The sequence below is a fragment of the Protopterus annectens genome, chromosome 14.part0 (assembly GCF_019279795.1).
Source record: "Protopterus annectens isolate FY-2018-M chromosome 14.part0, PAN1.0, whole genome shotgun sequence".
Classification (NCBI taxonomy): domain Eukaryota; kingdom Metazoa; phylum Chordata; order Ceratodontiformes; family Protopteridae; genus Protopterus; species Protopterus annectens.
Window position 1 is genome coordinate 604,098,554 of NC_056748.1, and position 13,108 is coordinate 604,111,661.

General features: G+C 43.9%; 1 protein-coding gene across 1 annotated transcript in view; it reads right to left on the reverse strand.

Annotated features, from left to right (window-relative positions):
* The window catches only part of SNRNP48 (small nuclear ribonucleoprotein U11/U12 subunit 48), a 693,998-nt gene that overhangs the window by 479,027 nt on the left and 201,863 nt on the right, over nt 1-13,108 (reverse strand). Inside the window, exon 4 of the mRNA XM_044056352.1 lies at nt 11,314-11,394. Within this exon, the coding sequence (XP_043912287.1) occupies nt 11,314-11,394 (81 nt within the window). The remainder of the gene's footprint in view (nt 1-11,313; nt 11,395-13,108) is intronic.

Consider the following 13,108-nt stretch of genomic DNA (forward strand, 5'->3'; position numbering starts at 1 on the left):
ACCTGGTGAGAGGGACATCAGTGTGCGGACTATAGAGTCACCTATGACTAAAGTGTTAGGTACATTGTCTTGCCTTAGGGGCTGTTGCTGGGTGGCACACTGGTGTTGTGAACTATGTGACACATTGGTTGTGATTTGTGTTTGTTTGCGTTTCAGCTTCAGAGGTCTTTGTTGCTTGGGCAGGTTACAGTTAAGGGTCTCTGCATATGTGGATTTAGTGTTGCTATATGTGGGTGTTGGTGGTGCGGGTTTAGAAGGGCTATGTGTTGCTTGAGATGTAGTGTGGGTGGTAACCTTCTCCTCTTGACTGTTTAGCACAATCTTGGGTGGAGAGAGCTTTGCTTCCATTTTGGCTATGTAAGTGCATCTCTCACAGGTTGTAGTGTTGGGTGGTAGGAGGAGAGGGTTGTCTGTGTACATGAGGCAATTGCTGCATTGCCCCAGCATGCCCAGATTCACCAGGTGGACAGGAGAATCACTGGAAGCTGACCCTTGGACATGCTTGGTTTGGGGCTTTTTTTTTCTTTGTAAAGTATAGGAGCGGTTTACTTAGCAAGGTACTTTGCAATTATAGGCTGTTTAGTGTCTACTATTAATTTCTCCTTGTTAACAAGGAGAGTTCAGTGTTTGTATGAGTTTAAGGCTTCCTAGTGCTTTCCAGCAGGTATTAGAGAAAGTGCTAGTCACAGGGATGCTTAAAGGTAAGATTGAAAAGAATGCACTGCAGTGTGCACTAGAGAAGTTAGATGGGAAAGTAAGTAACTTGAGTTTTATCTGTTTAAAAAGTTAAGGTTTAGTGGAGAGTTACTATTTTTAAAACAGCAAGATGGATTGAAAGGGGTGGTCACTTTTATATTTTGGTACTATGAAATACTGTAGGATGGCCAATAAATTTAAATAATTGAAGGGGTGGGATTTCAAAAATGATGATTTTGTGATTACTCACATAAGCCAGTGAAAGTAGAGAGAAATGAGATATATGGTCAGATTAACATAAGAGGCGGGCAACTAGAAAGACAGTGGTATTTAACAAGACAGCTTAAATGGGTGGGAAGGCGGGAAAAAATTCTGCCGGACTCAGAACAGAGAGAGCTGTGGTCTCTTTTGAAGTTTTAATATGCTGTTAAAACAGAATGCAAGCAAAACACAAAGTAAAGAAAACAAACTACAGTATTCAAAATATAGAAAGGCAATACAGTAATACAAAAAATAACAGCAAACTAACCTTTCCTTCACAGCAAAGTGTAGCAGAGTCTGGATGAGCCTTTCTGGTAAAAGCATCAATGGGAGAGGTGGAAAGGCATATACTGTTAGGGCATTCCAGCTGAAAGAGAGAGTCCACCCTCCAGGCTTGTGGGTGGTATGTCCTTGAGCTGAATTTCTTCAGTTGGTGGTTGAGTGGGGAGGCGAACAGATCTATCTCTGGCATTCCCCATTTCTTTGTTATGAGTTTGAAGATGTCTGGATGCAGCATCCATTCGTGTGCATCCATGGTAGTTCTGCTTAAGCTGTCTGCTAGTGAATTCTCTTTTCCTGATGCAATTTGGCCTGCAGCTGGATATTGAGATTCAGGCATAGGTTCCACAGATTCATAGCCATCCGGCATAGAGGGTAGGAATGTGTGCCTCCCTGTTTGTTTATGTACCACATGACCGTGGTGTTGTCTGTCCTTATTAACAGATGTCCTTGCTGGAGGAAGGGTCTGAATGCCTCGATTGCATGCCTCACTGCCAGCATTTCCTTTTGGTTTATGTGCATGCTTAGCTGCCCTTGAGGCCATAGGCCTTGGATCGTTGTCCTCCATGTGTGCTCCCCATCCTCGGTCTGAGGCGTCCGTGGTGATGGTCTGCCTTGTTTTTGGTTTGTTGAAAGGCAACCCTCTGTTGGACTGGCAGGCCTGAGCCCACCACAGGAATTGCTTTTGAAGGCATGGAATGATTGGTATCATGGTTTCCAGACTGTGACTGTGTTGAGACCATACATTCCTTAGGTACCATTGTAATTTCCTCATATGCAACCTGGCATGTGGAATTAAAATTATGCATGATGCCCTGTAACCCAGGGCCTGCAGGGCTTTCCTTGCAGTAAGCTGAGTTTGTCTTGTCAGAATCATGAAGTAATCTGGAAGTTGTTTTTGTTTTTCTTCTGTGAGAAAAGCCATCTGAGTGATTGTGTCCAGATCCGCACCCAAAAAGGTTATCCTTTGGGATGGTACTAGTCTTGACTTTTGGATGTTGACTGTGTATCCCAAGGTCTGTAGCAGGTGTATGGCATAGGCCAAGTCCTTTAACAATTTTTTCTTGTTGTCCGCTTGTATTAGGCAGTCGTCCAGGCATGGATAATTTTGAATTCCCTGAAGTCTGCAATGTGCGATTACTGATGCCAGGCATTTCGTGAATACTCTGGGCACAGTAGATAAGCCAAAGGGCAATGCTGAGAATTGATAATGCTCTGATCCTGCAAGAAATCTGAGGTGTCTTCTGCAATCTGGTCGGATAGGGACGTGCAGGTATGCCCCCTTGAGATCTAGAGTCACCAGCCAAGACTCCTTGCCCAACATGGGAAGAAGTTGCTGTAGGGTCAGCATTTTGAATTTTGGCACAATGAGATAAGTGTTCAGTGAGGACAGGTCGAGAATAGGCCTCCATTGGTTTTCTTTTCTTGGTACAAGGAATAGTCTGGAGTAAAATCCTTGGCCTTGTTCTGTAGATGGTACCCTTTCTATAGCTTTCATCTGAAGTAAATTGCTGATTTGTCTTAAAGCCTCTGCCTTCTGGTTTGGTGGAAGGTTTGGCATTCCGTCTAAGAGTCCGTCGGTTGAAGGAGGCACAGGCTAACAAGCCGATACGTCGTGGTCTGGGCCTAAGCAAGGAAGGCAGTAAGAATGGAAATCCTTATGAGGTATTTGTTTCCCACAAGTTAAACAATTATTTACTTTGTTTGACATCGGCTGAGGCAAGAAAGAGTCCCCAACGGGGTACTTAGCTTTTGAAGTCTTGGTAGCTGAAATCTCTGGATCTGACCGACCGGCACTTGCGAACAGCTTCTGCTTGGGCACCGGCAAGAAAGACTGGGGAAAATGGCGCCGGCTGATGCTTTTATACCCCAGACGCTCTGACGTCGGGGAAAGTGCGACATCAGCCAAGGCCAGACCCAGACTTTGGAATCCGGCCGACCGAAGGGCTGCCTGAGGCAGGACAACCCATATGTTATGACTGCAGATGCATCCTTGAAGGACATCTGCAGTGGCAAAACCAGCTCTAGTCTTAGAATATAGAGGTAAGTGATAGTGTTTGGTGAAGGTGTGCACTGAACTCCAAGTTGCAGCTTCCAGAATATCCTTGGTTAGCACTCCCCTGAGAAAGGCTGCTGATGTAGCTGTAGCCCTGGTGGAGTGGGACCTAATGTTAGCAGGTACCGGTTTCCCATGATGCATGTAGCAGAAACGTATGTAATGCCCTATCCATTTAGAAATGGTCTGTTTTGAGATAGCTTTTCCTTGAGATCCTGTAGCATAGGCTACAAAGTGCTGGTCAGATTTTCTGAAAGCCTTAGTTTTATCCAAGTAGTAACGTAATTGCCTGTGAATGTCCAAAGAGTGCAGGAGTCTTTCTCCTTTGTTCTGGGGATTTGGGAAAAAAGGTGGGCGAATCAATGGTTTGGTTTAGGGCCACACTACATACCACCTTTGGCATAAAGGAAGGGTTACTTCGTAGAGAGACTCTGTCTTGATGAAAAATGAGGAAAGGCTCCACTGCCATTACTGCCTGTAGCTATGAGACTCTTCTAGCTGAGGTTATTGCTAGTAGCAGGGCAGTTTTCCATGAAAGAAAATTTAAATCAGCTGAAAAAGCTGGTTCAATCTTGGCTTTTAGCCTGGTTCCAGGCGCAAAATCTTTTCCATTTGTCAGAATAGGTTTTCCTGGTGCTGGGCCTCCTGGCCTCCAGAATGACATCCATAACAGCTTTGGATAGAGGTGTTGGCTGGTTGTTTAGGTAATTTGCCATGCAGCCAGGTTTAAAGTCTTGAGCTGGCTGTGTATAATCTGATTGTCTCGCTGGGTGAGCAGGTGAGGAATTTGTGGTAAAATCCATGGTGGGCCATGGGCCATGTTCCCTAGAAATGGATACCAATGCAGACGTGGCCAGTCTGGTGCAATGAGCATCAGTTGTGGTCTCTCTAATCTGACTTTCAGCAGTACCTTTGCTGGAAGAGGCAGTGGAGGAAAGGCATACACTGTTAATGTTTTCCAACTGAATGAGAGGGCGTCCACTTTCCAAGCTTGTGGATAGAATGTCCTTGTGCAAAATTTTTGAAGTTGGTAGTTTTGGGGGCTTGCAAACAGATCTATGTCTGGGTGTCCCCATTTTTGAGCTATCATTGCAAATACTTGTGGATCTAGTTTCCACTCGTGTGGATCCATGATGTTTCTGCTTAGGTCGTCTGCCAATGTGTTTTTCTTTCCTGGCAGGAATTGTGCTTGTAACTGAACCTGGTAAGACAGTGCAGTGTTCCATAAGGTCATTGCTTGCCTGCACAGAGGGTAGGAATGAGTGCCCCTTTGCTTGTTTATGTACCACATTACTGTGGTATTGTCCGTCTTTATTGTTAGTTGTCCTGGGTGTAAGAGGTCCTTGAAAGCTGTTAGGGCATTCTGTACTGCTAGCATTTCTTTTTGACTGATATTCAGATGCCTCTGATCTGTAGTCCATTTGCCCTGAATGCACTGTCCTGCCATGTGTGCTCCCCAGGCATAGTCCAATGCATCTGTTGTCATAGTTTGCCTGGCTGTGGGTAAGGTGAAAGGCTGAACCTTGTTGAGGTGACATGCCTGTGCCCACCATAGAAACTCCTGTTGAAGGCAGGGAATGAGTGGTATCATTGTTTCCAAGCTGTGGCTGTGCTGAGTCCATATGATTTTCAGGTACCATTGTAATTTCCTCATATGCAGTTTTGCAAATGGTATTAGTAGTATGCAAGATGCCATGAATCCCAAGGCCTACAGAATTTTTCTTGCAGTGAGTTGGGTCTTTGTTGCCATTATTTTGAAATATTGAGTCAGTTGTTGTTGCTTGTCTGGCGTGAGATACGCCATCTGGGCCGTTGTATTCAAGCTGGCACCCAGGAATATTATGTTTTGTGAGGGCACTAGTTTTGATTTCTTTTCGTTTACTGTGTACCCTAGGCAACATAGAAGGTGTTTGACAAATGCCAGATGCTTTAAAAGAATGTCCTTGCTTTCTGCTTGAAAAAGGCAGTCGTCCAGGTATGGGTATATTTGAATTCCTCTTTGTCTGCAGAATGCACTTACTGGTGCCAGGCATTTTGTGAAGACCCTGGGCGCAGTAGATAAGCCAAAGGGCAGTGCAGAGAATTGATAATGCGTTGAACCTGCAATGAAGCGGCGGTATCTTCTGCAATTTTGTCTGATAGGGACATGCAGGTATGCCTCCTTGAGGTCCAACGTTACCAGCCAAGCATTCTTGCCCAGCATGGGAAGAAGCTGCTGTAGTGTTAGCATCTTGAATTTTGGTACTTGCAGATAGGTGTTCAGAATTGAAACATCCAGAATGGGTCTCCATGCTTTGTCCTTTCTTGCGACTAGAAAGAGTCTTGAGTAAAATCCTTGTCCTTGCTCCTGCTTAGGTACCTGCTGAATGGCTCTTATGTCCATGAGAGCTTTTTTGTGCCTCTGCCTATTGATTTGGTGGCTGGTTTGGCATTCCTTTTTTCCCTGGTAAGGTATGAAAGTGGAATCTGTATCCTTGAGAGACAATGTTTAGGACCCATTTGTCTTTTGTGATGATGTGCCAGTTGTCTGCAAAAAATTATAATTTTCCTCCCAAGGGAGCTGCCACGAGAGATTTGCTTGGTAGCTTGAGGACTGAGTCATTGTGTTTGTCTTCTGCTAGCTTGGAGCCTGTCTTCTCCTCCTTTATGGGTAGCAGTACCCCACTGGCGAGGTTTGTAAGGGCCTTGTGACTGACCTCTGCCCCTTGGGCGTCTGTATTTGCCTCTGTGATCTGTCAGAAGCTGGAAAGGACCAGTTTTTCATTGGCCAATTTCTGCTAAAATGAGGGGGTCGTACCTGCAAAAAATCCTTGACCATCTGCATAGACTTTGCCTTATCCTCCATTTTCTTTAAAACCTCTTCTGCTTTGACACCAAATAATACATCCTGTTGTAAAGGTGCATCCAATAATTTTGCTTTAACATGATCAGGAAGGGTTTGTTCTTTTAACCAAGCATGTCTACATATGACAGAGTCAGTAACAGCTGCTCTACAGGAAGCTGCCAATGAATCAAATTCACATTGTAAAGTATGTTTGCCCATCTGTTCAGCTGCATGCAACAGATCCTGCATTTCCTTGAATTCAGAGTGTTCAGTATGTGTGCTCATTTTTGTTTTAATTCAGACGTTAGGAACTGCTGATATTTCAGCATGTGAAACTGACAATTTAATGCTCTCATAGCCAGAGATGCTGAGGTGTATATTTTCTTTCCCCATCTATCTAGGGCTCTGGAATCCCTTTCAGAGGGCACAGGATTTTTAGCCAGAGAAACTTTAGCTCCCTTAGGACCCTGGGAAATTGTTTCTGGGTCAGCCACAGGGCTTTTATAAAGGGATTTGTGTGAGTCAGGTACTCTGTAGTATCTGTCTGGTTTGGCTGGAGCAGGAGGTAGAGAGTCTGGATTTAGACTAGACTCCAAGTAAACATCATCCACAATATCTAAAACTGGAGGGATAGCAAGAGGTCTGTGCTAGGGTAGTATAAGAAACTCTCGGAGCCTTTTCTTAGAATCAGAGTAGTCCTGGCCTTCCCAGTGGAAATGTTCCCTTATGGTATGTAAAGTTTCCCCAAAGGAGTAGTCTTCAGGGGGAGGGGGAGATGCTAAGGGAATAGAGTCTTCAGCATCAGAGTCGTCATAAGGTTGAAAAGTGTAATCCTGTTCCTCAGAAGAATCTGAGGAAATTGAAGTCTGGTCAGAGGAAGCATAATCCCCCTCTTGTCTTGGTCTTTTATCAGGAGGTGGATGGGAACCCCTGATTAGGGTAATTAAGTCTTCGGTCATCTTAAGCATCTGTTTCTTAAGCATGGGGCCTTGAACTGTAGACTGATGTACAGTCTTCTTTGGTTTTAAAGGAGTTTTAAGCTTAGCATAAGATTTAATGGCGAGTGTAGTCGGTCTGAAGACACCTTCTGCAACTGAAGGTGTTTTCACTGCACCGGGGGTCTACTTCTGCTCTGGTGTCGGAAGGGTCTAATTAAGATGGCTGCATCGGCCTAGTAGACACCGCTTGAGAATCCGCAGCTGTCTGGGGTTCCAGTTCTGCGGTCGTCAGGGGCTGCGTAGGCATCTCACTGAAAACTGGAGAACCGGCGACAGGCCCAGCAGAGGCCTCATAGTCTGGCCTGTTCCTAGGCTGCCTGTCCTTATCCTTGCGTTTTTTATGCATGCCGGTCGTCGGCTGCTCCAACGGCATGATATAATTAAATTTCCTACCAAAGTAGTGTTGTGCGAAGTCAAAAACGGCGTTTGATAGTTCATTTATTAAACCTAGCACAAAACCGACAACCTGAGATGTCATGGTCTGGGCCTAGGCAAGGAATACAATAGGAATGGAAGTCCTTATGAGGTATATGCTTCCCACAAGAAATGCAATTGTTAACTTTTTCTGACATTGGACTGAGGCAAGAAAAGGTTCCTCAATGGGTACTTAGCTTTACTGAAGACTTCGGACTGAAATTCGAGTCGAAAATCTCAGGTGTCGGCCGACTGGCACTTGCGAACTGCTTCTGCTTCGGGCACCGCTCGGCAAGAAAGACTGAAGAAAATGGTGTTGGATGCTCTTATATACCCCTGGCGCAATGACATCAGGGAAGAAGTGACAGCAACCGACGCCAGACCAAGACTTTGGAATTCAGGCCGACTGTGGGACCGCCTGACGGTAGGATAACCCAACTGTGATGACTGCAGCAGGATAACACGATGAACATCAGCTACAAATATATTTGTTCATTCAAACCACTTTAATAAAAAAAAAAAATACATCTTTAATAAATATACTAAAAGAAAAGATTCAAATCCAGTAATCACAACAGATAGATCCTTTGTTCAGGTTACACAGATAAGGAAAGTACAAGTACAGTTTTATACCTACCATAAATGTAGATGTTCGAGTGTTCACACTGCTGCAGTCATTACACTTGGGTTATCCTGCCGTCAGGCGGTCCCGTAGTCAGCCAGAGTTCCAAAGTCTTGGTCCAGCGTCGGCTGCTGTCGCTTCTTCCCTGACGTCAGTGCGCCGAGAGTATATAAGATGCATCCGACGACATTTTCTTCATTTTTTCTTGCCCCAGATGTCAGGTGCCCCCAAGTAGGTAGGCAATACATGTTGCTAGTAAAAAATATACATGGAAAATAAAAACAATACCTTCAGTTACAAGCAAATACACCACAAAGGTTGTATAGAATAGAAAGGTATAGATAAGTCCAGCTAGTTCAGAGGGGATGGAGTGAAGGTAACCTGGACTGCAGTAGTGTGAACACTTGAACATCTACATTTATGGTAGGTACAAAACTGTACTATGTTCATCGTGTTACACTGCTGCAGTCATTGCACCTGGGTAGAATCCCAAAGCTAAGGTTGGGTGGCTGGTCTATAAAGAGTTAGGATTGGCTATGAGGCCCTGCAGAACTGCAGTGGCAAATCCTGCTCTGGATTTAGAGTAAAGAGGCAAGTGGTAATTGCTTGATAAAGGTGTGCACTGAAATCCAAGTTGCAGCTTCCAAAATTTCCTTGGTAGGTACTCCTCTGAGAAAGGCTGTTGAAGTAGCTGTTGCCCTGGTGGAATGTGGCCTGATGTTATTAGGGACTGATTTTCCATGCTGTGTGTAGCAGTAATGAATACAGTGTCCTATCCATTTGGATATAGTCTGCTTCGAGATAGCCTTGCCCTGTGATCCTGCAGGATATGCTACAAACAGTTGCTCAGTTTTCCTGAAAGCTTTTGTTTTGTCCAAGTAGAAGCGTAGTTGCCTGTGCATGTTCAAAGAGTGCAGAAGTTTCTCCCCTTTATTCTGGGGGTTTGGATAAAAAGTTGGCAAATGGATGGTTTGGTTAAGAGCCACACTAGATACCACCGTTGGCATAAAGGTAGGGTTTGTCCTTAAAGAAACACTGTCCTGATGAAAAATTATAAAAGGTTCCACTGCCATTAATGCTTGTAGCTCTGAGACTCTTTGTGCTGAAGTTACTGCCAGGCGCAGAGCTGTTTTCCATGATAAAAATTTTAGATCGGCTGTATTGGCTGGCTCAAAGGTGGCAGGGTCAGTTTTTCCAAAATGAAATTGAGGTCCCAAGTTGGTGTTAGTGCTCTCCGGGGCGGTCTCATGTTTTCAGCCCCTCTGAGGTACTGCTTTAGCAAGGGATGAGAGAATAAAGGAGGATCCGTGTTGTAATATGCTGAAATGGCAGAGGCGTGGATCTCAACTGATGAGAAGGATAGGCCTTTGTCCAGCATCTCAGTTAAATATTGTAAAATCTGAGGAATGTTTGGGACAAGAAGTTCAAGGCTTTGAGCCTGGTTCCAGGCGCAGAATCTCTTCCATTTTTCTGAGTAAGCTTTCCTGGTGCTAGGCCTCCTGACCTCCAAAATGACATCCATAACAGCTTTAGAGAGAGGTGTTGCTGAGGAATGTTTGGGACAAGAGGGTCAAGGATGTGAGCCTGGTTCCAGGCGCAGAATCTCTTCCATTTTTCTGAGTAAGCTTTCCTGGTGCTAGACCTCCTGGCCTCCAAAATGACATCCATAACAGCTTTAGAGAGAGGTGTTGCCTGTTTGACTAATGAATCTGCCATGCAGTCTGGTTTAGGGTTTTGAGCTGACCGTGCAGGATCTGATTGTTTTGTTAAGTCAGAAGGTGTGGAATTTCAGGCAAAATCCATGGTGGGCCTTGAGCCAAGTTCTTTAAGATTGGGTACCAGTGCTGGCGTGGCCAGTCTGGAGCAATCAGGATCATCTGTGTTTTTTCTTGTTTGGCTTTTAGGAGTACCTTTGAGAGGAGAGGCAGTGGTGGGAAGGCATAAACTTTTAGACTCTTCCAGCTGAACGAGAGAGCATCCACTTTCCATGCTTGTGTGTGATAAGTCCTTGTACAGAATTTTTGTAGTTGGCAATTCAGTGTGGAGGCAAAAAGATCCATGTCTGGGCATCCCCATTTTTGCGTTACCATGCTGAAGATTTACCTGCTCACCATCTCCAACCCAAAATTCTCTAGCTTAACCTCTGTCCCCGAAATGTGCCACCTGAATTTTTCCCTAATGTACATCTTTGTATGAACTAACTGGAAACTATTACTCATGGTACCCGGGAGTTTCAGAATCACTCCACCCATTTCAACCCACCTAGATGCAACAGTCTGCAAACATGGCTACTACAAATAAACTTGTATAACACTGCCGTACACAAATTACACAACTTTGTGCACTATAATATAAATTACACAGCTTGTGCAACACTACCATACCATCAAAAACAGATAAAGAGAAATGCTAAACATAGCAGCAACAATGTACAACGTCTTCACTAGTACTTCTTAAACAACTCGTATATATTCTGTTTCCAGATTTGGGAACACTCAATCGCCCAAACACTGGTGTGAACACCAAGTATTAAAAGCATCAACTCTGAGAGGCATTCTTGTGAAACACGTGGGTAATATGTGGAAAACAGCAAAGCTCTAAAAGAAAGGTGAATGAATATGCTTATTTCATTAATATACTTCCATTCTGATGAAAAGAAAGCAGTCAGTCAGTCATGTGATATAAACACACTTGACATTAAACGCTGACCTACTCCAAGTCTCAACCTATGATCAGGTACAGAACAGAAACACACTACCCCTTCCCATGAGTTGAAAAAAAATGTTACCGTGCTCCAACTCACTCAAAAAATACTCAAATTTTACAAATGAATGTAACAACATTATTAAACCTCAAGTCACCAGAATGTAACAAGCGGGTACAAATGAATGCGCCAATCCTCAGGTCCCCACATTATGATCAAATAATTTGAAATTTGAGGTAAAACACATATTTACAGAACAAATACTTCCTACTAGAAACACTACAGTAGGAAACTGGAGGACAGCTCTTCCATGTCCTTACACAGAAGATGTATGAAAAGTGATCTAGATTCCTTTAGAACAAAGCAAAGGCTGTAACATGGAGATAAATGAAGTAAACTTAGGTCTGCAAAGAAACTGCAAAATTAACAAAAATAAAAAATGCATGCTCTTCTACTTACTTTGGCAAAACGTGCTGCCTTCTTTTATTCTTGGTGCATTTGCTTTAGCTTGACTGATTATATTGTACTGTAGGTCTTTATCTACAACCAAACAAGGAAAAAAAAAAAACTTTTAGCACATCAAAAAATCATTACAAAAGAAAGCATTATTTTATATTTGTTTCCATACCTCCTGTTTTAATGCATCCCTGAAGTAAACAGACAAATTCCAGCTTTCCAGATGTCATGCATGCTATGCCTCTTAAAACTCTCTGTTAAGACTAATGTTATCACGGCTTTATAACAAATCAAGTATCATAAATACTCATCGAAACACAAGCAGCTCTTTCCTTGTGAAATTATACAATAAGCTGACTAAAGGAAAACAAAGATTTAGTGCACTTTTCTCTATTGGATTTAAATCCGCACATCCTCATTAGTAAGAACTCTTAACAGTGTTGCAACCACAATATAAAAGGCAGTTAAACAGTCACTAGAGACCATTAAAGCCTACAAGCCATTTCATGAAAAAGCAACAGCGTTGGGAAATCTGTGATGTCAACACATTCCAAACAACTTCTTAAAACAAAATAAGAAGGCCACCATCACAACACTCGCAGTGGCAGCTAGGGAAGGGAGGAGGTGGCAGCTACCATGGGTACAAGCTATTAAGAGTGCACAGTAAGTGAGGCAGAGGACTGAATAACCAGAAGAAGAAAAAAAAAAACAACAAACTAAGAAAACGATGATCAGGAAAGTACAGTTTTGTATCTACCATAAATGTAGATGTTGTTCACCCTGCTGCAGTCATCACACTTGGGTTATCCTGCCGTCAGGCGGTCCCGCAGTCGGCCAAAATTCCAAAGTCTTGGTCCGGCGTTGGTTGCTGTCGCTTCTTCCCTGACGTCATTGCGCCAGGGGTATACAAGAGGCATCCGATGCCATTTTCTTCAGTTTTTCTTGCCCCAGATGTCAGGTGCCCCCAGTTCAGAGGGGATGGAGGGAGGGTAACGTACAGTTTTGTACCTACCATAAATGTAGATGTCCGAACAGGATAGCATCTGCAGTCCTTACAAATGGGTTGTCCTGTCGTCAGGCAGCCCTTCGGTCGGCCGGATTCCAAAGTCTGGGTCTGGCCTCGGCTGGTGTCGCACTTCACCCGACGTCATCTCTGCTGGTCTTCGGGTATAAAGGCATCAGCCGACGCCATTTTCCTCAGTGTTTCTTGCCCCAGATGCCAGTTGCCCTCTTGGAAAGCTAAATTTTGGGTAAATGCCAATGTTTCCAAAAAAGTAGAAGGCAAACACAAAAATAAGCATGTATGTACATATATACAAACAAATACACCATAAGAGATCCCCCCCCAGCTAGCTATTAGGAGGGTAAATACCCTAGGAGTACCACAGAGGGAAGGAGGGTGGGTAATCCTGACTGCAGATGCTATCCTGTTCGGACATCTACATTTATGGTAGGTACAAAACTGTACTATGTCCTTCAAGGATGCATCTGCAGTCCTTACAAATGGGTAGAATACCATAGCCAAACTAGGGGAGGAGGAAGAAGAATTATGGTGTAGTTAGGATCCCTTGCAAAACAGCAGTGGCAAACCCTGCTCGGGATCTAGAGTATAGAGGTAAGTTATAATGCTTGGCAAATGTATGCACGGAGGTCCAAGTAGCAGCCTCAATAATGTCCTTGGTAGCCACTCCTCGTAAGAAAGCTGTGGTAGTGGCTGTAGCCCTTGTAGAATGAGGCCTTATGTTCTGTGGAATTTGCTTTCCATGGTAGGAGTAACAGAATCTTATGCAATTTCCTA